The sequence below is a fragment of the Ceratotherium simum genome, chromosome 39, assembly GCF_057802395.1.
Source record: "Ceratotherium simum simum isolate JZ-2026a chromosome 39, ASM5780239v1, whole genome shotgun sequence".
Taxonomy (NCBI): domain Eukaryota; kingdom Metazoa; phylum Chordata; class Mammalia; order Perissodactyla; family Rhinocerotidae; genus Ceratotherium; species Ceratotherium simum.
The window spans coordinates 14855333-14879909 of NC_141938.1; the positions used below are offsets into that span (position 1 = coordinate 14855333).

Here is a 24577-nt window from a genome sequence, read left to right on the forward strand (position 1 = left end):
CACTTTGCTTTCTTTGTGTAATCTTATGTTTGGGAGGGCATTCTGGGTATGGCTGTTGCTTAGGTGTGTTCATTTTTCACTGCTGTATGATATTCCGCCACGTGAATCTCTAAGAAGCTATTGGTCTCTTCCTACTGATGGATATTTGGGTGGTTTTCGGCTTTTGTTTCCTTGTTACAACCAACAGGAAGGGTTTCAAAACCCAAATCAGATCCTCTCTTATGTGATGAGGAACTGAGACAGTCCCTGGACAACAGCCAGCAGGACCTGAGGCTCCCAGTCCAACAGCCTGCAAGGATCTGAATCCTTCCAATAGGGTGAGAGTGGAAGTGGACTCTGCACCAACCAACATCTTTTTTTTTTTAATTTTATTTATTTTTTCCCCCAAAGCCCCAGTAGATAGTTGTATGTCATAGCTGCACTTCCTTCTAGTTGCTGTATGTGGGACGCGGCCTCAGCATGGCCAGAGAAGCAGTGTGTCGGTGCGCGCCCGGGATCCGAACCCGGGCCGCCAGCAGCGGAGCATGCGCACCCAACCGCTAAGCCATGGGGCCGGCCCCCAACCAACATCTTGATGGCAGTTTTGTGAAGCCTGGAGCCAGAGCACCCAGCTAAGCTGCGCCCTGATTCCTGACCCATGGGAACTGAGATAAGAAATGTGAGTTGCATTAAGTCAATATATTCTGGGGCTGTTTGTTACACAGCAATAGATAACTAATACACTAATGTTATATTACATATTTGTGTCCTACAATATCTGCCTCCACCCATTGGAAGTTCTCATTCATTGCAGTGTCCACCATGCCTAGAATATAGACTTTGCCCTGGCTGGTTCCTTTCCCTGGAAAGCTTCCCTCGACCTGTTCACAAAGTTGATCCCCTCCTTCTCTTCAAGTCCTTGCTCAAATGTCACCTTCTCCAAGAGGCCCATCCTATTTAAAATGCAACCCCCTACCCTACATGCCCCCAAGCCCCTCTACCCTGCTTTATTTTTCCACACTTGCTGTTTTCTAACATTCTATACAATTTACTTATTTGTTGTGTGTATTTGTTTCCTCTGTCTCCTTACTTCACTGTCAGCTCCCCAAGGGCAGGGATCTTTGTCTTGGTCACTGAGGCAGCCCCAGTGCCTGGCACAGGGGATGCTGGATCGATAGTTGTTGATTTCATTGGTCCTGTTCCATGCAGGTAACAATCAGCTGCATCCCCAGCCTCAGCCCTCTGCTGGCCTCCCACATTTCAGTTGGGATAAAGTGTTCCAAGCCCCAGGTTCCCAAATTCTGATCCTAGATTCCAGGTTTAGCCTCTAGGCTCTGGAATCTGGGTTCCAGAATCTGCCCCCCACCCCCGAATCTGGGGCCGCCAGATCCAGGCTCTGGAATCCAGGGTCCCCAACATCGAGGCTCTGGAACATGCACCCCACATCCAGGCTCAGGAATCTGGGTCCCCCCAGATCCAGCCTCTGGACTCTGTCCTCCCACCCCAGATCCAGGCGCCAGAATCAGGCCCCTCCCAGATCCAGGCTCCGGAATCCAGGGCCCCCCAATCCAGGCTCCGAATCCGGAATCCCCAGATCCAGGCTCCGGAATTCAAGATCCAGGCTGGAGATCCGGGCCGGGAGCCAGCGGCAGCCGTTGGGCTGATATTTTGAAAAATCTGGCGCCAAACTTCGGCGCGGAGTAGGGGCGACGGCGCGCGGGGAGGGGCAGGGATGGGGCGCAGGGCCCGGCGGGGCTGCGCCGTCCCGGGATCGGGGATCTCTCGCCCACCGCCCGCACCCCCTGCCCGCAAAGCAGACAGTAATTGCTATTAGCTTTCTAGCGCTCTGGGGTCAGAGGGTCCCAGGCTCGAAACCCCCCTCCGCCACGCCCCTGCTGGGGGGCCCGGGACAGGTTCCCTAATAGCTCCGTGCCTCAGTTTCCCGTCCTGGAACTGGGCTCGGAGCCCCCCGCCGCGGGTCGTGCCCGGGGAGCCCGCGGAGTGGACAGGCCAGCTCTGCGGGTGCCCAGACCTCGGGTTCCGGAGGAGGGGGGTGCATGGCCGCAGCTGTCGCCGCCCCGCCCGCCCTGCGCCAAAATTTGAAAATCGCCAACGCTTCCCAAGCTGCGCGCGGGGAGGTGGGGGGAGCCCGGGCCCCACGCGCGGGAAGCGCGGGGCTTTCTGGGACTTGGAGTCCCGGCCCCGGGGGTCCTGCAGGGGAGAGGTGCTCCGGACACCCCGAGCCCCTCCCAGCGCTGAGAGATGGGGGGAGGAGGAGAGGCCAGGCTCCACTTTACAGAGGCGAAGACTGAGGCCCAGGCCCGCGCAGCACAGACGGGAACGGCATTCTGGCGGGGGGAACAGCGCAGGCAAAGACCTGGAGGCGGGTGGGATGTCCCAGTGCGCAGAGGAGCAGCGCCCCGGGCGACGCGAGGGGCCCTGCAGGCCTGGAGTGGCAGGCCAGTGGGGATCAGGTCGCCTGTGGCCCTTAGCGGGAGCTTCAGTGGGGAGGGGCTTGCAGCTCAGTCTGGCGGTGCAGGGTAGGCATGGTGACCCCATGCCACTCCCCAACCTCAATCTTCCGCACCCCCCCCCCCCCCGTACGTGCCTCCTGTATCACCATTTATTCGTATTTTGCTTTAAACGCCCTCACGTTTTACCAACTCTCTTTTATATTCGAGATTCCTACTATTGCGAGGGAAAGACAACAGCATGGGGTCCCCAAACACAGGGGAGCTTTTGAGAGACCATTTGGTCACAGTGTAGCCAGGGACTCTGAGGCGGGTCCCGGCTTCTGGTAAGAGGGGAATATTGTGAGTGAGTGACAAGTGTGCAGGAAGGGAACCCTTGGTCTCGGTGTCCTCGGAAGGGATTGGGTTCTCAGTGTGCGGTTTGCTGGGGTCCCTGAGGGAAGCTGTTTGAGCCCAGTTCCTTGAGGTAGGATGTGAGGGGAGGAGGCGCTCTCTAAGCAGACAGACACCTGGCAGATTCCAGAGCGACTGGAAGGAAGTGGTTGTCCACTGGGGGCAATTTTACCCCCTAGGTGACATGTGGCAAAATCTGGAGACATTTTATTTATTTATTATTTTTTTTGTGAGGAAGAACAGCTCTGAGCTAACATCCATGCTAATCCTCCTCTTTTTGCTGAGGAAGACCGGCTCTGAGCTAACATCTATTGCCAATCCTCCTCCTCTTCTCTTTTTCCCCAAAGCCCCAGTAGATAGTAGTATGTCATAGTTGCACATCCTTCTAGTTGCTGTATGTGGGACACGGCCTCAGCATGGCCGGAGAAGCGGTGCGTCAGTGCGCGCCCGGGATCCGAACCGGTGCCGCCAGTAGCAGAGCGCGCACACTTAACCCCTAAGCCACTGGCCGGCCCGAGACATTTTTGATTGTCCCGACTGGAGGGCGTGGTGGTGCTACTGGCATCGAGTGCTGGGGCAAGCCCAGGGATGCTGCCCAACGTCCTACGATGAACAGGGCGCCCCAGCCCCAGAGAAGAATGGGGCCCAGATGTGCCAGATTGGAGACACTCGGCTCTATAGATTTGCCTCTTCTGGATATTTTCTATAAGTGGAATCATACACTGTGTGGCCTTTTGTCTGGCTTCTTTCACTGAACATGTTTGTTTTTTGATTGACGTGTAATTGACATATGACATTGTATCAGTTTCAGGTATACAACCTGAGGATTTGATATTTGTATATATTGAGAAGTGATCACCACCATAACTCTGGTTAATATCCGTCACTGTACCTAGTTACAATTTTTTTCCTCGTGATGAGAATTTTTAAGATCTACTCTCTTAGCAACTTTCAAACATGGATACAGTATTATTAACTATAATCACCATGCCCTACATGACATCCCCAGGACTTATTATTTTATAACTGGAAGTTTGTACCTTTTGACCCCCTGCACCCATTTCTCCCCCCCTCCATCCGCCCTCTGGCAACCATCAATCTGTCTCTGTATCTGTGAGCTCGGGATATTTGTTGTTGTTGTTCGCTTTTCAAGATTCCACATATAAGTGACATCAATGAGCATGTTTTGGAGGTTCCCGCGCCACTTTTAATTTTAACGAGACTCCCAAGAGGTAGGTAGGTTATACAAGTGGGGAAACTGAGGCACGGGAAAGCAACCCAGCGTCACACAGCGGCCGAGCTGCAAGTTTGGATCCGGGCGGCTCGGCTCTGGACCGGCGCCCTCCGCTCGCGGTTCAAGGAAGAGCTCAGGATCGAGCGGGAAACTGAGCGCGAGTTTCCCTCGCGCCCCCGCCGGAAACTACAGCTCCCGGCGTGCCCCGCGCGGCGCCGGCCGGACTACGAGTCCCAGGCTGCCCCGCGGCGGCGGCGGCGGGCGGCGGGCGCCATCTTGCCGGCGGCGCGGATTGAATGAGCCCGCCGAGTCGCGGCCGCCGACCCGAGCCGCGCGGGCCCCGAGCCGCCGCCGCCGCCGCCGCCGCCGCCGCCATGGCCACGCCGCTGTCCGGCCGCGCGGGCGGGCCCGCCACGCCGCTGTCGCCCACGCGCCTGTCGCGGCTGCAGGAGAAGGAGGAGCTGCGCGAGCTCAACGACCGCCTGGCGCACTACATCGACCGCGTCCGCGCGCTCGAGCTCGAGAACGACCGGCTGCTGCTCAAGATCTCCGAGAAGGAGGAGGTGACCACGCGCGAGGTGGGCGCGGGCCCCGGGCGGGGGTCCCGGGGGGCCCGGGCGAGGGGCGGAGACGGGCGCCGGCCCCGCCCCCCGGGGGGTCCCGGGGGGCCCCTGAGGATGGGGTGCGCGCTGCGGGGGGCCCCGGGGGGGTCGGGGACCCCCCTCCGGTGCGAGAGGTGCACGCTCGGGCGGGTCCTGCCCCCCGAAGGGTCCATCTAGGGGGTCCCCAAGGAGTTTCGGGTGGCCCAGGCTAGGGGTGCACACTGCGGCGGGCCCCCCGCCTCTGAGGGGTTCCCAGGGGGTCTCGGGGGCCCCGGGACTAGGGATGCACGCTGGGGCGGGGCCTGGCCTCTGAGGGGGTTCCCCGGGAATCCCCAGCGGTTTTGGGGACCCCCTGTGCGAGGGGTGGAAGCTGGGGCGGGCCCTGCCCACCGAGGGAGTTCCCGGGGGTTTCGGGGGCCCTCTGAGCGAGGAGTGAACACTGGGGCGGGTCTCCGGCCTCTGAGGAGTCCCCAAGAGGTTTCAGGGAGCCCCGGGCGAGGGGTGCACACTGGGGGGGGCCCCGGCCTCTGAGGAGTCCCCATGGGGTTTCGGGGAATCCCCCGTGCGAGAGGTGGAGGCTAGGGCGGGCCCTGCCCACCAAGGAGTTCCCAGGGCAGTTCGGGGTGCCTCTGAGCGACGAGTGCAGTTTGGGGCGGACCTGTTTTCTGAGGGGCCCCCAGGATATCTCGGGGTCCTCTTTACGACAAGTGGAGATGGGGCAGGCCCCGCGCACTGAGGGGTCCGAGGAGATCTCGGAATCCCCTGACTGAGGGGGTGTAATCCAGGGGAGGCCCCGCCCCTAAGGGAGTGTGGGGAGTGTCCGGGGATGCGATCGGGTGTTCAGGTGGCCTGGGAGAAAATTTGGGGGAGGTTCTCTGGTCTCCGAGGAGACCGGGAGGCTGAGGCCCTCTGAGGGTGCCCTGAGGAGGGGTGGAAGGTCTTACGGGGTTCCGTGGGGGGAGTCACGTGGTCTCGGTTCTCTGTGGAACTTTGCAGGGCCCGGTGATGAATCCTGGGGAGTTCAGGGACTAGGGTGGGGGTTGGGCCGGATGGGGTGGGTGGGGTCCGAGGGGAGGGATCTGATGCTTTGGGGGTCCCGCGGGAAATTTGGGAGGCCCTCCGGCCCACGTTGGTTGATGGGCAGGAGCCTGGTAGGCCCCGCCCCCGAGGGGATGTGAAGGGAGGGGGAGACGTGAGGTCCAGGGGGGTCCAACGGGAAGTTTGGGGTCCTGGTGGGCCCCAGGGTTTCGCTGCAGACGGAGGGAGAAGGGGCTGGACAAGCCACGCCCCCCAAAGGAATGTGAGGGTCGGGGGTCTGGGGGACCTGGGTGGGGTCTGGCCGAGGTTGGGGACCATGGCCGCCAAACTCACCCACCTCGGGTTCTTTTCTCCCTCCGCGGGCCCCGCCCACCCCGTGGTGGGCCTTCAGAATAAGGGGGTGCCTTCCACGTGGTTACCCCTGGGAGCTCCCGTGGGAGAGCTGGGCCGTCCGGCTTCCCCCTACAGTTTCCCCAGCGACCGACTGCCCGAGCAGCTGGGGGGTCATTTCTGGGAGCCACTTAGCCTCCGCGTGACCTTGCGCAAGTCCCTTAACCTCTGTGGGTGTCAGGGCCTCTTCTGTAAAGTGGAAGTAATAATAATCCCCACCTTTCGGGCTTATTTGTGGCCCCGATGTGTTAGTGTTTGTTTTGTAAAGTGAAGGACAGGTGCCCAGAGAAGCGCTCGTGCGTTCTGTTGACCCTGTTTAATAGTCACTGGGACACTTGGCTCAGAAAGTGGGCCTTGGGTGTCTGGGGAGGACCCCGTGGTTGGTGGTGCTGCTCTAAGTTGCTTGAATTGGATCCTAACATGGGGTCCAAGCCCTGCTTTTAATCTGTGTGCCCTTGGGCCGGTCACTCTGCCTCCTGGAGCCTCAGTTTTGTCGTCTGTACAATGGGGCTAGAATTTGTCGGGCCCAGAGCTTGGCCACCTGTCTCAGCATGCGCGACTCCTTGGGCTGCAAGGCCCAGTTCCTGCCTGCCAGGCTGGTCAGGGCACCGCTGGTTTCTAGCTGTCCCACTGACCTTCGAGGGTGCTGAGCCTGGTGGGCCCGGGGGGAGCGGGGTGCCGGCCACCACTGCACGGGCGCTGTACCCAGAGCGAACGCAGGGGTGCCTAGGGAACTTGATCAGCCCCTGTCTGTCTGGGCAGCGGCTCTCTTTCTTGCTCAGCTGCTAAGGCTCGTTGGAATGCGAGACTAACATGTGGGGCAAGGGAGCCTGCTCCCCTGTGACCGAGGGCTTGTACACGGGCCGAGGTGTCACCCAGGAGGACAGGTGTGCTCCAGCCTGGCCTAGGGAGTTCCAGCCAGGTCGCTCCTTCTCCAGGAACCCCGGGCTGCTTGGGGGGGTGAGGCAGCTTAGGGGTGAGGCTGTTTGGGGGGTGAGGCTGCTTTGTGGGGGGAGGCTGCTTGGGGTGGGAGGCGATAGTGGCCCTGGAGCTGGTCAATGGAGGGAGCTGTAACCTGCTGGGGGAGGGACAGGAGCAGTGGGCCTGGGGCGGTCACGGGGCCCTGTGGAGGCAGGGACCTGGAAATGGCCCTGGGCTGCAGCGGACCCAGGCTTGACAGGCGGGCAGGGCCGAGTTCAGGCTGGCCAGAAGTGGGCGGTGAGTGGGCCGGATGCAAGGTGGCTTCACCAGGAGGGACAGGGATGTGTCAGGCCGAGGGCTGTGTACTCTGCCTGTACCGCCGCTTGTCTTCTGGATGGAGTCTGCCCCAGGGGACCCTGGGCCACGTCTGGGGACATCTGTGGTTGTCACACTGGGGGTGCTCCTGGCATCGAGTGGGTGGGGCCAGGGATGCTGCTCCACCCCCTCAGCGCCTAGGACGGCCCCACAGAAATGACCCGGCCCTGAGTGCCCTTAGTGTCAAGGTTGAGAAGCCACTTCAGGAACCCTTTGAACTGTATCCATAAGCGTACCTTGCTCTTGTGATAAGCCCCACACAGCTCAGGTGCGTCTGGTAGAACTCCAGTTTGCTCCCGCCCCGCAGCTCGGCCCGTCTTGTCCTTTCATCCCACCCACACTCCCTCGCTCCTTCACAGTTGCTCGGACACAGTCCCGGCCGCAGCAGCGTGTAGATTCCAGGCCTTTCCCGGGGGACGTTAGCTGGTCCCTCTTGGCTGGGTGGGCAGTCCTGGGATGCAGGTGTTGCTGGAGGGTTTCTGTGTGAGAAGGATCGTGGGTGCTGGGGGCAGGAGGGGGGTTCTCCCCAGCCCGTGTTAAGTTCTTCCAGGCTTCGGTTTCTTTTCGATTACCGCCAGGTGTCCTGTTGCTTCGGGGAGGGGTGGTGGGTGTCCCCACATAGACCAGGGAGGAGGGGCTGGGCTGTGTCATGGGAGCTCGGGAGGGGGGCGTAGCACTTGGGGGGGCCTGAGCCGGGCCCATGAGAGCCCTTGGGGAGCTGTGGTTCTCAGCGGGGCCGATTTTGTCCCCAGGGAGGCAGGCAACCGGAAAAGGCTACCTCGGGTTATCTGTGTGTCCCCCGTCCCCTGCCCCCGCCAGGCCAACAGGTGCAAACATATTAGTGGGGATTCCTCATTCCTTGTGCTCGGCACTTGCCTGACACCAGGCAAGACAAAGGTGGGAACTGTGCCTCTCCAGTGTGGCCGTCACAGGCGCGGGGACCGCAGGCCTGCGGGAGGCCACCTGTTCTCAGTCTGAGAGAGTCTCTGTGAGCGCGGCTGTCTGCTCGTCCTCCTGCACAAGCATTTTCTAAATTGCCCCAGTGCCAGACCCCGGTCAGCAGATGTTTTCTGGGAAGGCTGGAGTCAGTATTGTCCTCGCGGTGGGCGGGCCGGTCTCTGTCCTGACTGTCAGCCGGCCCCGCAGTGGAGGGCTGCCCCGACAGCTTCTGGAGAGTGGGCGGGCCGCGTGCCCATAAGATTTGATTCATACACACCGACACGTGAGCTTCACAGAATTGCCTGGGTCACAAAATTTCTTGTTCTTTTTTTTCCCCTTAGCCATTTAAAAGTGTAAAAACCATTCTGCACTTGCAGGCTGGACAAAGCAGGTGGCGGGCTGGGGTTTTGGCTTGTGGGCCTGAGTTTGCAGACCTGGCTGTAGGTAATTGACTTATTGAGACAGACAGACAGACGTGCACACACACAGACACAGACACACACACACTGCCCTGGGGCACAGACTCTAAGGGAGCGCCAAAATCCTAGTCGCGGAGATGAACTCTTGATGTGATAGATTTTTAATCACTCAACTTTGTTTTTTAGGCCCGCTTTAGATTCACAGACAAACTGCAGGAAAGCACGGAGTTCCCGATGCCCCAGCCCGGTTCCCCTGTTAACATCTGACCTCGGTGTTCCCACACTTGGCTCGCCAACATTGACACACCGTTGTCAGCTAACACCCACGCTTTTCCTCAGATCCCTGTCTCCCCCATGTCCTCCTCTGTCCCGGGGCCCCACGTGCCATTGAGGCGTCCCGTCTCCCCGGGCCCCTCTGGGCTGTGAGGGTTTCTCAGATGTTCCTGATGCCTGGGGCCGTCGTGAGGAGGACGGGGAGGGAGTGCTGTCGGACCCCCGCTACTGGGGTGTGTCTGCTGCTTCCCGTGGTCAGGCTTGGGTGGTGGGTGAATAGTATTTTAATGGAGTATTTAAAAGATTTGAAATTAACGCAGAGAAATCCACAGTGTGCGAAATATCAGAAACTGAAATAGAGTCTCAGAATGCCAGCCTTTCCTTTTGCCTTGGGCTCCGACATGGCTGGGTACTGGTCTCTGTTGGTCCATCCATGACCCTCCTGCCTCATGGGGGAGGGTGGGGGAGAAAGGGCCCCACAGGCATGCAGTTTGTGGGCACAGTAGACCTTGTCTGTGACCCTCCCTCCAGGTGCCAGACCCTCCCTTCGGCTTAGGAGAGTTCTGGAAGGTGAGGTGGCGGGAGAGAGGGCAGAGACACGTGTGAGCCCAGGCGCCCAGCTGTCTTTGGAGAGTGGAGCTGTCGCTTTTCGTGGACCGAGGTTTATTCCAGAAGTCAGCTCCTGGAGGGTGGAAATGCAGGGAGGGCCCTTGCTGTGTGTGTGTTTTGGGAGGGGAGAGGCCAGGGCACAGAGGGGAGAAGCTTGCTCCCCCCACCGTGTGTCCCCATCTCAGAATGGCCCCTAGCAGGTCAGGAGAGGGCAGTTTACTGTTTGATGCCTCGGTTTCCCTACCTGAAATGGGGCTAGGAGCCCATATCCTGCCCCATCTGTGGGATGAGATGACTGGGAACTGCTGGGCTGAGGTGGGGTATCCAGGCTCAGACTGGTGTGTGTGTAGGGGGGGGTGGGAGTCCCAGACTGGCTGTTCAATCCCACCTCTTCCAGATTTGCCCGGGACATTCTGGCTTGAACTGAAAAGTCCCATGTCTGGGAAGCCCCCTGATGGGTCCTGGGCAAACCGGGATGGTGGCTACCCTACCACGTAGCAGGTCTGTCAGGGGCCTTTCCTGTGAGGGAGGGAGTGACATCTCAGCATTTGAGCCGAGCCCCGAGCACAGACACTCGAGGGTCTCCTGCAGCTTCATGGGAAACGGTGCGACTTTCACAGCCGGCTGCCCGGGTAGTGGTTCTCCTGGCCACCCTGTCTGCCTTCTTTGTCAGCACGAGAAGGAAGTGTAGCACCTTTGTTAGGATGGAATTCCCATCTTATACAGTTCACCCAGTTAGACTGTACGGTTCAATAGTTTTAACATATTTAGAGGTGTGCCATCACCAGTAATTCCAGAACATTCCATCACTCCAAAAGAAGCCCCATCTCCATCAGCAGTCACCCCCACCCCCTCTCCAGCCCCCGACAACCAGGAACCCACGTTCTGTCTGTGGATCTGCCTGGTCTGGACATTTCACATCAGTGGAATCACACACCGTGTGTCCTTCTGTGTCTGGTTCTCTCACTGAGCATCGTGTGTTCTGGGTCCATCCATGGTGTGGCTGTGGCAGGGCTTCACTCCTCTTCATGGCTGCGTCATATTCCATGTGTGGGTGGACACGCTGTGTGGATCCCTTTGGGGGTTGGTGGACCCTGGGGTTGTATCCACTTTCCGGCTGTGATGAATGCTGCTGCCGGGAGCAGGCGTGTACGGGTTTTGTGTGGATGTGTGTTCTCCTTTCTCCTGGGTCGACACCTAGCGGGGGGACCACTGGGTCATAGGGAAACTCTGTTGAACCACCTGAGGAGCCGCCAGACCGTCTTCCACAGCGGCTGCCCCAGCTGCATCCCCACCCGCCGTGCGTGGAGGGTCCGTGTCTCTGCGTCCTCACTGCCTGTTAGCTCCTGTGTTTTTGGCTCGGGCGGTCCTGGCGGGGTGAGCTGGTGTCTCTGTCCTGCTTTGGTTCCATATGTGTAAACACCTGTGTGTGGCCCTGTGCCCCTCGACGTGGGGGGACAAGAAGACTGATGGGAAGTATCAGTGGTGTGCCCAGGCGCTGGTGTGGCCCGGGCAGGGGACAAGTGACATGGGCAGATCGGGCAGGCTGGGGTCGCCCGGGGTTGGGGGCGCTGAGCCGGTCGGGGAAGCCAGGGGGCTCGTAGGAGCTTGTGTCGCGCGGCAGGCAGCTCGGCAGCGCCCGCTGTCGGGGGGTAGGGGCCTTCCCCTCACCGGGCCTCGCTGTCCCCCAGGTGAGCGGCATCAAGACGCTGTACGAGTCGGAGCTGGCGGACGCCCGCAGAGTGCTGGACGAGACGGCCCGGGAGCGGGCGCAGCTGCAGATCGAGATAGGGAAGCTGCACGCCGAGCTGGAGGAGGCCAGCAAAAGGTAGGCGTGTGGCCTGTGGGATTCTGGGTGTGCAACCCTCCGGGGGTGTGTGCGGGGCGGGTGGGCGCTGGGGCAGGGCTTGTCACCCTGTGTGTGGCGGGGCCGCTCTGAGAAACACCCAGGGACCCTTGGGGGCTCAGGTCTGAGCAGGGGGCCCCCACTCGGGCAGCTCTTCCGGGAGCCGCAGGGGTGGGGGCCGGCCTCTGGCCTGGTCCTCTCCCTGCCCTGTCCGTCACTGTGTCCCCCCACTGTGGCCCGAGGAGGAGTTTAAACCCCAGCAGCCCTCCCGGGACTGAGTCTCCTGGTAGCTCAGGGGGCTGGGCCTGCCTACCCTGTCCCAGAGAGAAGGGACGGCCCCAGGCCACAGAGCCAGGCCTCCCCAAGGACCCTGCCTCCCTCCTCTGCCCTGCAGCACTGGCGGTCAGGCTGCCCCCCGTGTGGCGAGGCGGCCCTCATCCCTCTGCGCCTCCTCTCGGGGGCCCACCCTAGTGTACTTTCGGGCTGGGGACTTTTCTCTGCTTATTTGCAAAGTACGTTCTCCCACCTGCTTCTGAGGGAAAGCGCACAGAAGATTTGGAGGACATGCTGGTGGTGTTATAGCAGAAGTAATAATTTAAATACCTCAAGTATTTAAAGTAACAGAGGAGCCTGAGAGTAACACCAGGGTCACACATGATCCCCGTTAGTCCTCACAGCGACCCCAGCAGGGCCGACTGTCATCACCTCCATTTACAGAGGGGGAAACTGAGGCACGGGGTTGGGGACTCGTCCAGAGTCCCTGAGCTCAGCTGTGACCAGGACTGAGGCTTGGACGCTGGTTCCTGAGTGCCGACTCATAGTCCCAGCGGCTGACAGAGACACCTTCACGTTGGCGGGAGTTTTTCTATCTTTTTTTTGAGTAGTTTTGGGTTTACAGGAAAATGAGTGGAGAGTACAGTTTCCAGAACCCCCTTCCAGTTTCTCCTGCTGTGAACATCTTGCATTAACGAGTGTGCTACGTTGTGACAATTGAGGAGCCAGCACTGATACATTAGCATTCACTGAGGTCCCCCGTTGACACTGGGGTCACTCTTGCTGTTGTGCCTTCCGTGGGTCGGGACAAATATGTAATGACACGTATCCAGTGTCACAGTGTCATACAGAGTAGTGTCACGGCCCTAAAAGTCCCCTGTGCTCCACCTGTTGGCCCCCTGACCCCCTGGAAACCGCAGATCCCGTGTTGTCTCCCTAGCCTTGCCTTTTCCAGAATGTCCTAGAGCTGGACTCACAGTGTGTTGCCCTCTTAGCCTGGCGTCTTCCAGTGGGTGAGGTGCGTTTACGCTTCCTCCGTGGAACAGATCCGCTGGAGCGGAGCAGGGATCCCAGACATAGACCCGCACGCGTAGTCGCCTGCTCGTTGACGGAGGAGCAGAGGAGGACGGCCTGTGCCTCCTGACGGCGGCCAGCTGGCCCGTCTGTCCTGTCCTCGCCAGGCCCGGGGTACTGGAGGGTGGGACTGCCCGCGTCTGGGCCGGCGGCTGTCGTGTCTTTAAGGCCTCCTGCTGAAGGAAGGCGTGCTGTCGTCCCAGCCCAGGCCCCGTTGCCCAGTCTCCCCTCAGCGGTCACCACAGCAGGTGCTCCTGGTCAGCCCCGCCTGCTGGGGGACGAGCCCCCACGGCCCACAGCGAGTGCTTCTCTGTCCTGACAAGCGTATTGCCACGTCCCTGCTCTGACAGAAGGTGGTGGCTGGGGGGGGGCCCTGACCCACAGGCCCGATTCCCCACCTGACCCTCCCGGGATTGCGTCTCGCAGGGAGGCATCTGCTTGAGCACCTTGAAGCTCTTAAGGAACGGATGCTTAAGCCAGTGAGGGCCACTGGTGCTCTGCTTTCTGGACCATTCCGTGTGCTTCTGCAGAACCCTAAACTTGGAAAGTGGTTTAGAAACTGTCCACATCTCCAGACGCCTGCGCTCCTGTCACCCTGGCCTCGTCGCTGGTCTCGATTCTGCTGGGCTCGCCTCACCCCGGGCCTCTGTGCCTCTCTTTCCTCCCCCTGAACGCTCTTCTCCTGGGAAGAGCGGCCCGGCTCGTTCCCAGGCTCCCCGCCCTCAGGTCTCTGTTTCAAGGGCCCCCTGCCCCGCAGGGCCTACGTGACTTAAAAGTGTGGGTCCCTCCAGGCACACGCACGTTCCTCGTCCCCCGTCCTTGCCTCATCCGTCCTTAGAGTCACATCTGACAGGCAGCGTATTTCACTGTCGCCTCCACCCACGAGGCGGGGTTGTCCCCAGATGTGTCTCTGCCGGGAGGATGGCCTTCTCCACGAAGCTGGCACTCAGGAACGCTTTGTCAAACGGATGACTCCAGCTTCTCCAAAGCCCTGAAGTCCCCTTCAGGGACGCGGGGTTTGCAGCCCCCTTGTGAGCTGAAGGACCGGGCCTGTGTGTGGCTGAGGCTCGGGGACGTGGGCTGCGGGGACCCCGGGCCCTCGTGGAGGCTGTCCGGACAAGCCTGGATAAGCTCTGGGTCCCCAGGGCTGCTGTTGACACGCGCAGCCGTGCAGCTGAAGTCACTGGTGTTTACGCCACTCCACTAACGCAAGCCGATGTGGCATCCCCAGTGGCTCTCACTTGGGGTGATTCTGCCCCCTGGGGACACCGGGCCATGTCTGGGGACAGTTCTGGTTGTCAGGATTGGGGGTGCTCCTGGCATCGAGTAGGTGGGGCCAGAGATACTGCTCAACCCCCCACAGCAGCCAGGACAGCCCCATAGAGAGTGACCTGGCCCCAGTGTCCACAGCGCCCAGTGGAGGAACCCTGGGCGTCCCCACCGTTGCTGAGGATGGCCAGTCAGTTCCTTGGAGGCGGGTGGGTAAGCATTCAACCCCAGGAAGATTGAGAGTTACCCTTAGAACCATCCAAGAGCCCCAAGTCCACGCTGTTAGCAGCTGTGTGGTAAAGAATCTATTTTCCGTCTTAAGTATTTAATGTTGGAGATAATTGTCCACTAGGATACGAGGTAAGCCCGCTGAACATAGCTCACGTTTGCAAACGGGATCAGCTTTTCAACAAGGTTGTGATTTGTAAGTTTAATAAATTATACGTTAATTTTTTTAAAAAGTCAGAGTTCTCTCTCCCACAGTGATCCCTCCTGTGTCCAAAAATGTCAGCAAAGGCCATGAAAACCCACACCTTGGGGCTGTTTGTGTGCGCTTGTATTTGCCGGTGGGTGGGGTCCCAAGGGTGCAGAGTGAAGCCTGTCTTGTGCCGACAGGCAACAGGCGAGGCTCTGTCACCCGAGGGCCGAGGCTCAGAGGCTGAGGGGCCTTGTCCCGGGGCTGCCTGAGGGCTCCCTGTCCCGCACCCCTGCGGTCCCCGCCTAGCTACCTTCCGCTCTTGACTTGCAGCTCCAAGAAGAGGGAGGGCGAGCTCGTGGTGGCCCAGGCCCGCGTGAAGGACCTGGAGTCCCTGTTCCAGCGGAGTGAGGCAGAGCTGGGCGCCGCCCTCAGCGACAAGCGCAGCCTCGAGGGCGACGTGGCTGAGCTCCGGGCCCAGCTGGCCAAGGTAGGCCCCGGGCAGCCCCGGTCTGCAGACGGGGACCCGGTGCCGCTGGGCCTGGGCCCGTGCTGGGGGCCGGGGGGCCGAGGGACGTCCTGCCAGGGTGAGCAGCCTGGGGCGCGGATGCCAGCGGCCTGCAGGCCCCCCGCCCAGCTGACACCCCACATTGGAGTTTGTGTATTTAGGGGGACCCCCTGGCCCCGAGGAGCCACGTGGGGCAGTAGACAGACTGTCGCCTCAGCTCATTGTCCGGTGTCGCCCAGGCGGAGGACGGTCACGCAGTGGCCAAGAAGCAGCTGGAGAAGGAGACGCTGATGCGCGTGGACCTGGAGAACCGCTGCCAGAGCCTGCAGGAGGAGCTGGACTTCCGGAAGAACGTCTTTGAGGAGGTAGGTCGTGGGGGCCAGCCTTCCGCCTGACGCGCGTGGGCCAGCGTCCCGGGGCTGCCGTGACAGAGTACAGCAAAGCCGGGACTTAACCACCAGAAATCTCCCCTCCAGCTGGGGAGGGCAGGGTCTGGGATCAGGTGTCGCAGGGCCGCCCGCCCTCCCGACGCCCCAGGGGTGGGGCTCCCTGCCTCTCCCAGCTTCTGGGGCTCCGGGCCGCCGGGGCTTGTGGCCGCGTCACTCTGATCTCGGCCTTCCTCGTCACGTGGCCCCTCCTCCCTGTCTCCTCCGTGTGTCTCTTACGAGGACACTTGTCACTGGGTTTGGGCCACCAGGATGAGCTCATCTTGAAACCCTTAATTACATCTGCAAGGTCTCTGTTTCCAGATAAGGTCCCCTTCACAGGTTCTGGGGATTGGGACGTGGACACCTTTTTGGGGGCCACAATTCGGCCTACTCTAGACCCACCGTCACAGAGAGGGTAGAGCCCACCTGCTCCCCACCCCCGGCCTCCTAATCTCTGGGCCTCAGTTCCTTGGCATGGCCGGGCCTGGCTGGGAGTGACTGAGGGTCCCTGGTGGGAGAGCCGGGGTTCTGTGCCCTGGGGAGGGGGGCTGGCGTGGGAGCCTGGCCCCTTGGGGCCCTCCTGCCTCATCATCACAGACCCCATTGTGCTGTCACGGCCCAGACGGAACCCTGGGGGCCTGCCGGTGCCTGCGGTCACTGCTGGGAAGAGCTGCGGGCGGGAAGGATGCCCATGCAGCGGAGGAGCAGTGTCCAGCTCCAGCCAGGCCCAGCAAGGGCCAGAGCCGCCAGGGCAGCCGGGGGCGAGGCCGGGACGGGAGCTGAGAGGGGGCCCGAACCTTCGAGGGAACCCGTGGGGGACCCCGAAACTGAACCTTTGAGGGGACCTGAACCTGTGGGGGACCCTGAAACTGCACCTGTGAGGGAACCCGTGAGGGGACCCTTGAAGGCCCCCCTGAGGGAAGGCCTGAAGAGAACCGTGAGGAGGGGGGCTGGGAGGGCACCCTGGAAGGCCTCCTGGAGGGGGTCCCTGGGGTGGGCCGTGAGGAGCTCTTGGAGTGGAGCCGTGCGAGCAGCCCTGGGGGGCACTGTGCAGGTGGGTGTGCTGGTCGGGGGCTCTCGAGGTCCATTGGCTTTTGGTGAACAGCACTGGCTTCCTTGAGAGACATTCCTGTTGTTCCTACAAACCAATGACAGTGGCGAGTGACCACGTCCGAGCTGGGCAGGTTTCGTAGAATAGAGTGGAACTTCCCTCCCCCTGGAGCTGGTCTGCCCTTGCCTGCCCTGGACCCCTCCGTGCGTCTGGGCAGCTTCGCTGGTGACATGTGTGGCCTGGGCGCCACTCTCCCATCCCTCTGCTGTCCTGAGTGCTGGTGTCTGTATCTCGGACCTCAGGCACCAGAGGAGGGCTCCACCAGAAATTCTTTTTTTCAAACAACAGCCTTATTGAGATATTCCCCTACCATAACACCTTCAAAGTGTATGGCTTAGAGTAGTTTTTAGTACATTCACGGAATTTGCAGCCATCACCTCTAGTTCCAGAACATTCCATCACCCCAAAAAGAAACCCTGTACCCATTAGCATTCTGCTTTTTTTCTTTTTTTGTGTGTGTGTGAGGAAGATCAGCCCTGAGCTAACATCTGCCAATCCTCCTCCTTTTTTTCCCGTTTTCTCCCCAAAGCCCCAGTAGATAGTTGTATGTCATAGCTGCACATCCTTCTAGTTGCTGCATGTGGGACGCGGTCTCAGCATGGCTGGAGAAGTGGTGCGTCGGTGCGCCCCTGGGATCCAAACCCGGGCCACCAGCAGCGGAGCGCGTGCACTTAACCACTAACCCATGGGGCCGGCCCCTGGTTTTTTATCGTTCTCAATTTTTTTGAGATAAAGTTGACCATTTTAAAGCATACAATTAATTTAATGGCCTTTAGTTCATTCACAGTGTTGTGTAGCCATTGCCTCTGTTTAATTCCAGAATACTCAGTCAACCCAAAAGAAATCCCATCCCTATCAGGAGTCACCCCCGTCCCCCTCCCCAGCCCCTGGCAACCACGCACCCACATTCTGTCTGTGGATGCGCCTGTTCTGGACACTTCACGTCCGTGGGATCACACACTGTGTGTCCTTCTGTGTCTGGTTCTCTCACTGAGCGTCGTGTGTTCAGGGTCCATCCACGGTGTGGCTGTGTCAGGGCCTCTTCATGGCTGCGTCGTGTTCCGGTGTGTGGATGGACACGTGTTTATACCTCCACTACTGACGGACGGACACTTGGGCTGTGTCCCCTCTTTGGTGACTGGATTGTCCCCTGTGAAATGTGTGGCAGGGGATAGTCTGAACAGGTCACCAGGGCGGTTCCCCAGAGGTTCATTGTTTGCACAGTTCTGAGCCTTGTGCTTGGGGTGAGGACACTGGTGACCGGGACGGGTGGGTGCAGGGCTGGGGCGGTCCGCCTCGGCCAGCGGCTCGTGTGTCTGTCCCCAGGAGGTGCGGGAGACGCGGCGGCGGCACGAGCGGCGCCTGGTGGAGGTGGACAGCAGCCGGCAGCAGGAGTACGACTTCAAGATGGCACAGGCGCTGGAGGAGCTGCGCGCCCAGCACGACGAGCAAGTGCGGCTCTACAAGCTGGAGCTGGAGCAGACCTACCAGGCCAAGGTGCCGCGGGTGGCCGGGCGCAGGGCGGGCCCCTTGGAGCCTCCCGGCGCCGGTCCCTCACCGTCTGCCCTGTCCCCTCAGCTGGACAACGCCAAGCTGCTCTCTGACCAGAACGACAAGGCTGCCAGCGCCGCCCGGGAGGAGCTGAAGGAGGCCCTCATGCGGGTCGAGTCCCTCAGCTACCAGCTCTCCGGCCTCCAGAAGCAGGTGACTCTGAGCCCCGGCCCCTCCGCCCCTCCAACCCGGGGCCGGCGGGAGATGCAGCCTCGAGGGGCAGGCGCCCGCTGCTGCCCTCCTGTGCCCGGAGTGGGGCTGTCAGGCTGACCGGCCGCTGGACCCTGGCTCCCCCAGGCCCGGTCTCTGTCCTGGCCCACCCGGAGGAAGACGCCCGCAGTCGGGAGGGTGCTTCTGCCCACGACCCCCAGAGGCCACCCTGACCTGGCCGCGTGGCCCCTCCGCAGGCGACTGCCGCCGAGGACCGGATCCGCGAGCTGGAGGAGACCATGGCTGGGGAGCGGGACAAGTTCCGGAAGATGCTGGACGCCAAGGAGCGCGAGATGACGGAGATGCGGGACGTGATGCAGCAGCAGCTGGCCGAGTACCAGGAGCTGCTGGACGTCAAGCTGGCCCTGGACATGGAGATCAGCGCCTACCGCAAGCTCCTGGAGGGCGAGGAGGAGAGGTGGGCGGGAGCGCCGAGAGAAGGGGAAGAGAGGGGAGGGGGCTGGGCCGGGAGGAGAGGTCAGCTCCTCAGGGTGGAGGTCAGGCAGGATGAGGGGTGGGTCCTGCGGGCAGAGGGTCCCGACCGGTGGTGAGCAGGAGGGGCGGGGCCAAGGGGGCGGGGCCGGAGGGAAGGGCGGAGTCGGGAGGGGCGGGGTCGAGCGGGGAGGGGCGGGGCCGGGAAGGGCCTGTCTGTCCCGGTCCCGCCGCGTCACCCCGCCCCCCGCCCCCAGGCTGAAGCTGTCCCCCAGCCCGTCGTCGCGGGTCACCATCTCACGGGCCGCGTCGAGCGGCAGCAGCGTGTCCACGGCCGGGCGCTCGGGCCGCAGCAAGCGGAAGCGGCTGGAGGCGGAGGAGGCGCTGGGCTCGGCCTCGAGCGGCATCGGCGTCGGCAGCGGCAGCTTCCACCTGGCCCAGCAGGCCTCGGCCTCGGGCAGCGTCAGCATCGAGGAGATCGACCTGGAGGGCAAGTTCGTGAGGCTGAAGAACAGCTCGGACAAGGTAAGGGCCCCCGCCCGCGGGGAGGGCCCGGCCGCGGGGTCCTCCAGAGCCGTGTGTCAGGCGCCTGTCCCCTCTGCCAGGACCAATCTCTGGGGAACTGGAGGATCAAGCGGCAGATCATAGAAGGGGAGGAGATTGCCTACAAGTTCACGCCCAAGTACGTGCTGCGGGCCGGCCAGACGGTCACGGTAGGTGGCTGCGGAAGGGCAGTGGGCTGGCGGGGGCAGGGGGAGAGCACCCGCCACACAGGTGACAGGGTGTGAGTGGTGGTTGGGATGGGGCGTGGGGGCCTTGAGAAGCAGGACGTGGCTTGGGGGGGTGGGGGCGGTGGTCCAGCACCCAGCCTCGAGAACAGCCTCTGCTGTCGTGGGTCACCTGTGTGCCTGTGTGGTTCCCTGGAGCCCTTCGGAGGGCCTGAGTGATATACCAGGGTCCCACGGAGGAGGCCGGTGTGGGCCCAGGCTGTCCAGGCTGGCAGGTGTCGGCAAGAGATGTGACAGCATGGGCATGGACACTGGAGCCAGCAGCCTTCAGATCCTGGCTCAGCCCGATGAGACGAGAGCCCTGGGCCACTGTGACTCTCAGTCTCTCCCTCCATACCCTGGTGACCGTCATCCCTGGACAACACCAAGTAGAGCTGAGAGGATTCAACAAAAACACCCGGGGCACCGAGGGGGGCTGTGGTACGGGACTGGCTGGTGGTATATGCTACTGGGACCAGAGCCTGTGTTCACGGGAGGCCCTCCTGTGTCCCCAGGTGTGGGCAGCTGGTGCGGGGGTGGCCCACAGCCCCCCCTCAACGCTCGTCTGGAAAAGCCAGAGCAGCTGGGGCACAGGCGAGAGCTTGCGGGCTGTGCTGGTCAACGCCGACGGGGAGGTGCGTGCCTGGCGCTCGGGGTGGGGGCACCTCTGTCCAGATCCCTCCTGGGCGCCCCCTTGTCCAGCCCACGCCACACCACTTGCCGGTGTGGGAGCCCTGGGGTGGAGCCTTGGCTGGCAAGCCAGCAAGTGCAGCCCTGGGCCCGGTCCCAGCCCCAGGATGTCGCTCAGCAGCCCGTCCGGGCATCTGGACCATCATCCCGTGGGCTGGGCCCTTGTCTCTCACAGGAAGTGGCCATGAGAACCGTGAAGCAGTCCTCGGTGGTGCGGGAGGCCGAGAACGGGGAGGAGGGAGACGAGGACGGAGCCGAGTTCGGCGAGGAGGACCTTTTCCATCAGCAGGTAGAGGCCCCGGGGGCGGCAGATGTGGACATGCACGGGAACATGCACACACTCCCATGGGCCCTGCTGGCCGCACCCCCAGCACCGTGCCCACGCGGGCTGCCAGAGCTCTGGGCAGGGCTGGCCGTGGCCGGTTCTTGGTCCCCCCAGGCCTCCCTCCCCCTCCCACAGACGGGCCATGGGACAGCTCTCCCTGTCTTCCTGGGTCTTGCCTGTCATGTGGACCTCAGCGTACTGGCCCGGCGACCCCCGGGAAGGTGTTGAAAGCTGAGTGGCACTGGGCAGCCCCGAGGGTTCTCAGCGAACGCTCTGATACCACAGTCCCCCCAGTGTGAGACACTAGTGACTTAAGTTATGGCTTTCGGGGAAAAGATGGAGAGCCCAGGAACCACATTGGAGCAGATAGAAGTTGTGAGACGTGTGCTGTCTGAAACATAAAAACCCGACATGTTGTGTAGCTCAGAACAGAGGTACGAGAGACATGGAAGGTTCTGGAACAGGGACGGTTGAGGCTGAAGCCGCTGGCCCTGTCATCTTGCCAGGAGCTAAGTTTCCTGAGGTGGCTCAGGCCCTGGGCGTGGTCCAGCCGGTCCCTGGCGGGGACAGGGGACCACCAGCTACCTGCCTAGCCAGGAGGGTGCGCCCCGCCTCCCCGCTCGTTAACGGCTGCCGTCCTTCCTTCCAGGGGGACCCGAGGACCACCTCCCGAGGCTGCCGCGTGATGTGAATGAACACGCCTCATCCCACACCTTTCTTTACCCAGAGCCACTGAAAACTATTTTTATATCATTGGCGCTCTTTAGTCCTTGATACATTTCTAGAGAACTTTTAAGCAAACTGCCAGGCCATGGGGGTGGGTCTCTGTCGATCTTTCCTGTGGGTTGGTTCCTCGGACCCTCCGCTCATCATCACTGTTCAGGAGACTTTTTCCGGTGCCCTGTTTCACCATTTGGTTGAATTCCAGGCCCAGGAACCACATGGTTAGCAGAGTGGGCTTGGCGGCTGGAGGGTCGGGCTGACCTCTGGGGGCTGCCCACTGCCCCCGCCTCCACCACAGACCCCCGGGGCTGGGGCGAGGAGGAGCTGCCCCTGGGGCCCTGAGGTGATGGAGAGCGGTGCTGCATAGGAATTCAATAGTAGTGGTTTGTTTTGTTTTTGTGTGAGGAAGATCAGCCCTGACTTAACATCTGCCAATCCTCCTCTTTTTGCTGAGGGAGACTGGCCCTGGGCCAACATCCGTGCCCATCTTCCTCCACTTTATATGGGACGCCGCCACAGCATGGCCTGACAAGCGGTGCTTCGGTGCGCGCCTGGGATCCAAACGGCGAACCCTGGGCCGCCACAGCGGATCGTGCGCACTTAACCGCCTGCACCACCCGGCCGGCCCCAGTAGTGGTTTGTTTTATTAAGCTTTTTTAAAACCAAATTCAGAATCCAGGTTCCGACCTGGTGGGGGGCAGGGGCGTACCCGCCTCGAGTTCTGGTGGCTCAGCCAACCGGAAACGAGGTATTGGAGCGCTGAGGAATGGTGGGTTTGACCTCGACCCGGCCCTCCGGGGTGGGGGCAGTTCCCGCTCTGGCGGTGGGCAGCAGCGGGGTTTCTGCCCTCTTGGATCGGGGTGCTCTGGGCTGGGCCGCCTCCTGCCGTTTCCGGCTGCCTGAGCCTTGCATTTCTGGAGCTTTCTGTAGGTGAGGTCCTCACCCTGCGGGACCAGTGGGGCAGGAGAGAAGGAAGCCTAGGGGACGGGGACAGTTCCGTTCTAAGACTTGTCGCCAGGTAAATGGTGAGGGGACAAGTTTTGATAACCTCAGAAGCAAGCGCCTCGGGGTTCAGAACCATGTCCACGTGTGCCAACCACTTCCCGCCCTCCTGGCAGGAGGAAGGTGACTTCACGGCAAGCCCCTGGGCCCCTCCCTGTTTCCCCACCCTGCCGTGTGCACGGGGCTGAGACTGGCCCCCGTTTCCCACGTAGATCCTCACGCGTTTGTTGACAGCCTAGCTTCCGTCTAACCTTGCTGATGTGCTGGTCCTGGGACACGCCCGTTGCCTCCTGCGGGCCGGCTCCACACCACACAGCCGCCCTGGCCGCCGGCCACCCTCCTGCGTTAGCCTCCCGTGTCCACCCTCCTGCTTAGATACACAGAAGTTATTTTTTTAACGGATATTTATTTTTTTACATTGGTCAGTACTCAGATTGCCAGGATCCCGCTCCAGGGGCTCATGCCAGGGTCACCAGGACAGTGCCCCGGGGTGGGCTGGCATCCAGGGGCCTGTCTCAGTGAGCTGAGCCCCCAGAGGGCAAACTCCTTCAGAAAGTGCAGCTCAAGTCTTACAGACGCAACCCTGAGCCATGAGGCGTGCTGCCTGGAAGGCGACGTGTACAGCGCAGCCGCACTGGCCCCTCGTGGGTCACGCTAGCCCTGGGCAGCACGCCCGCCCCACCTGTACGTGTCTGGCTTTGCTTGGGAATTCCTAATGGCGAGGAGGGTTGGAGGCCGGGAAAGTGCCAGTGGCTGACAACACAAACACTGCTGCTGCTGCTGTATCTAGAACCTGCTAGAAGCCCCTTGCTTTCAGTCCGGATCTTTCTATGGTCTCCAGGCCATGGGCTGTGTTTTCTCTGTGGAGGGAAATGTGTCACCAAAACAACTCACGGAAAGTGCAGACACCCCCCATTTGTGGTGGCCTGCCCTGGCCATGCACCATCCTGCCCGGTGTGGGACCTCCCCTGGGAGTGCTTCCCGGGCCCCTGAGGCTGCAGGCTGCCTCCCCTTCCCGCCCTGGCTTAGCGGGAGCCCTGGCCTAGGGGGAGCCGTGTGGTCAGAGGGTGTGGACGAGGCGCTGGGAGGGTGGGGCTTGCTGGCCCCCAGACATGCAGGAGTCTGCGCTGGTCTGGGCCACACTCCTCAGTGTATTTTGGGACTCTCTGGGGATCAAAGCTGTGTCCTGGAATTTGGGTCTGATTTGCTGTCTTTCCGGCTGGGTCCAGGGACAGGAAGGAAGGGAGCGGGCCCCACCCTCCCCACAGGCCCAGATGTCCCCCTAGTGCCTAGCAGAGCCCCTAGGCTCAGATAGGGGCTGTTCTCCCCTTACCGCACCCCAGGTGGGCCTGGCTGAGGTCTTGGGTGGAAATGGGAGGTGGCCTGGGCAGCCACTGGGGTGCCCTTGGCTGTGGGGAGTAGGCTACACTGGACTGCGTGTGTGGCCAGGTGGTGACTGGAGGTTGGTGATTTGGTGGTGGTTGGTAATCAAGTATTTGGAAACATGGAGCAGAACCCAATGTTAAAATGTCGCTGTGGCCTGGGAAACAGTTTGCACCAGCCCTGAAACATGCTTAGCTTTAAGCCACTTAAAATGATGCGGAAATGATTCTTTTGTCTGCACCCCTATCATGTGACTCCAGGCAGCACCCTTCCTAGAGGAAAACCGGACTCCGGCCCAGCCCTGGCAAGGCGGGAGGCCTGCCTGTGGGCATGCAGGGATGGGGAGGCCGCCCCGGGCCTACACCACCCGGGTCTACACTAAGGGCTCTTCACCTGGACTTGCTCTCTCAGCTCCTTTGCTAACAGCGAGGCCTCCGACTCGGGTGGTTGGCAGCGCACGTAGCCCGGGAGTTCTATTTATAGTAGCACAGCCCAGACGAGACTGACATTCCTCAAGGAGGGCAAGGCCACTGGGAAGGTCTTAAGTCCGTGCCCCCAAGGGCATCTCGCTAGCGGAGTCGGGTCAACAGCTGCGCCGTCTGGACTTCATTTCAGAGATTGGTTGGTTTTTACGATGCATGCCAAACGTGTGGTCTTTATTTCTCCGATGATTTGTAATATACATTTTATGACTGGAAACCTTTTGTACAACACTCAATAAACATTTTGGTTTTAAGTTCTGCTTCTGAGTGTACTCTGACGCGGGGCTGCTGGAGCCCCTAATGAGGCGGGTGTCTAAGACCTACCCACTAGAGAAAAAAATCTCAGTGGCGAGTGTAGACAGACCCCACTCCTTAACTCCCTGACGGTACCCGCCACCCGTGTTTTCTGCGTTCGTTTTCTACCGGCGCCTCGGACGCCGCGTTG

At 61.1% G+C, this 24577-nt stretch overlaps 1 protein-coding gene across 1 annotated transcript; it reads left to right on the forward strand.

The window, feature by feature from the left end:
- Window positions 1-4365: 4365 nt before the first annotated feature.
- Window positions 4366-24386, forward strand: LMNB2 (lamin B2). The gene is made up of 12 exons (XM_004441337.3): window positions 4366-4655; window positions 11335-11471; window positions 14854-15010; window positions 15268-15393; window positions 17894-18064; window positions 18146-18271; window positions 18526-18746; window positions 19018-19285; window positions 19366-19473; window positions 20043-20162; window positions 20393-20506; window positions 21192-24386. The coding sequence occupies exons 1-12, from the start codon at window positions 4374-4376 to the stop codon at window positions 21231-21233; spliced, it is 1872 nt and encodes a 623-aa protein (XP_004441394.3). The 5' UTR covers window positions 4366-4373; the 3' UTR covers window positions 21234-24386.
- The last annotated feature ends 191 nt before the right edge of the window (window positions 24387-24577 follow it).

What these genes read in the sequence shown, in the direction of transcription:
- LMNB2 (XM_004441337.3), top strand. Translation starts at nt 4,374, where the DNA reads ATGAGCCCGCCGAGTCGCGGCCGCCGACCCGAGCCGCGCGGGCCCCGA. An exon ending in TGAAGAACAGCTCGGACAAG is followed by an intron (nt 19,286 to 19,365) that starts GTAAGGGCCCCC and finishes CCCCTCTGCCAG; the next exon opens with GACCAATCTCTGGGGAACTG. An exon ending in AGGACCTTTTCCATCAGCAG is followed by an intron (nt 20,507 to 21,191) that starts GTAGAGGCCCCG and finishes CCTTCCTTCCAG; the next exon opens with GGGGACCCGAGGACCACCTC.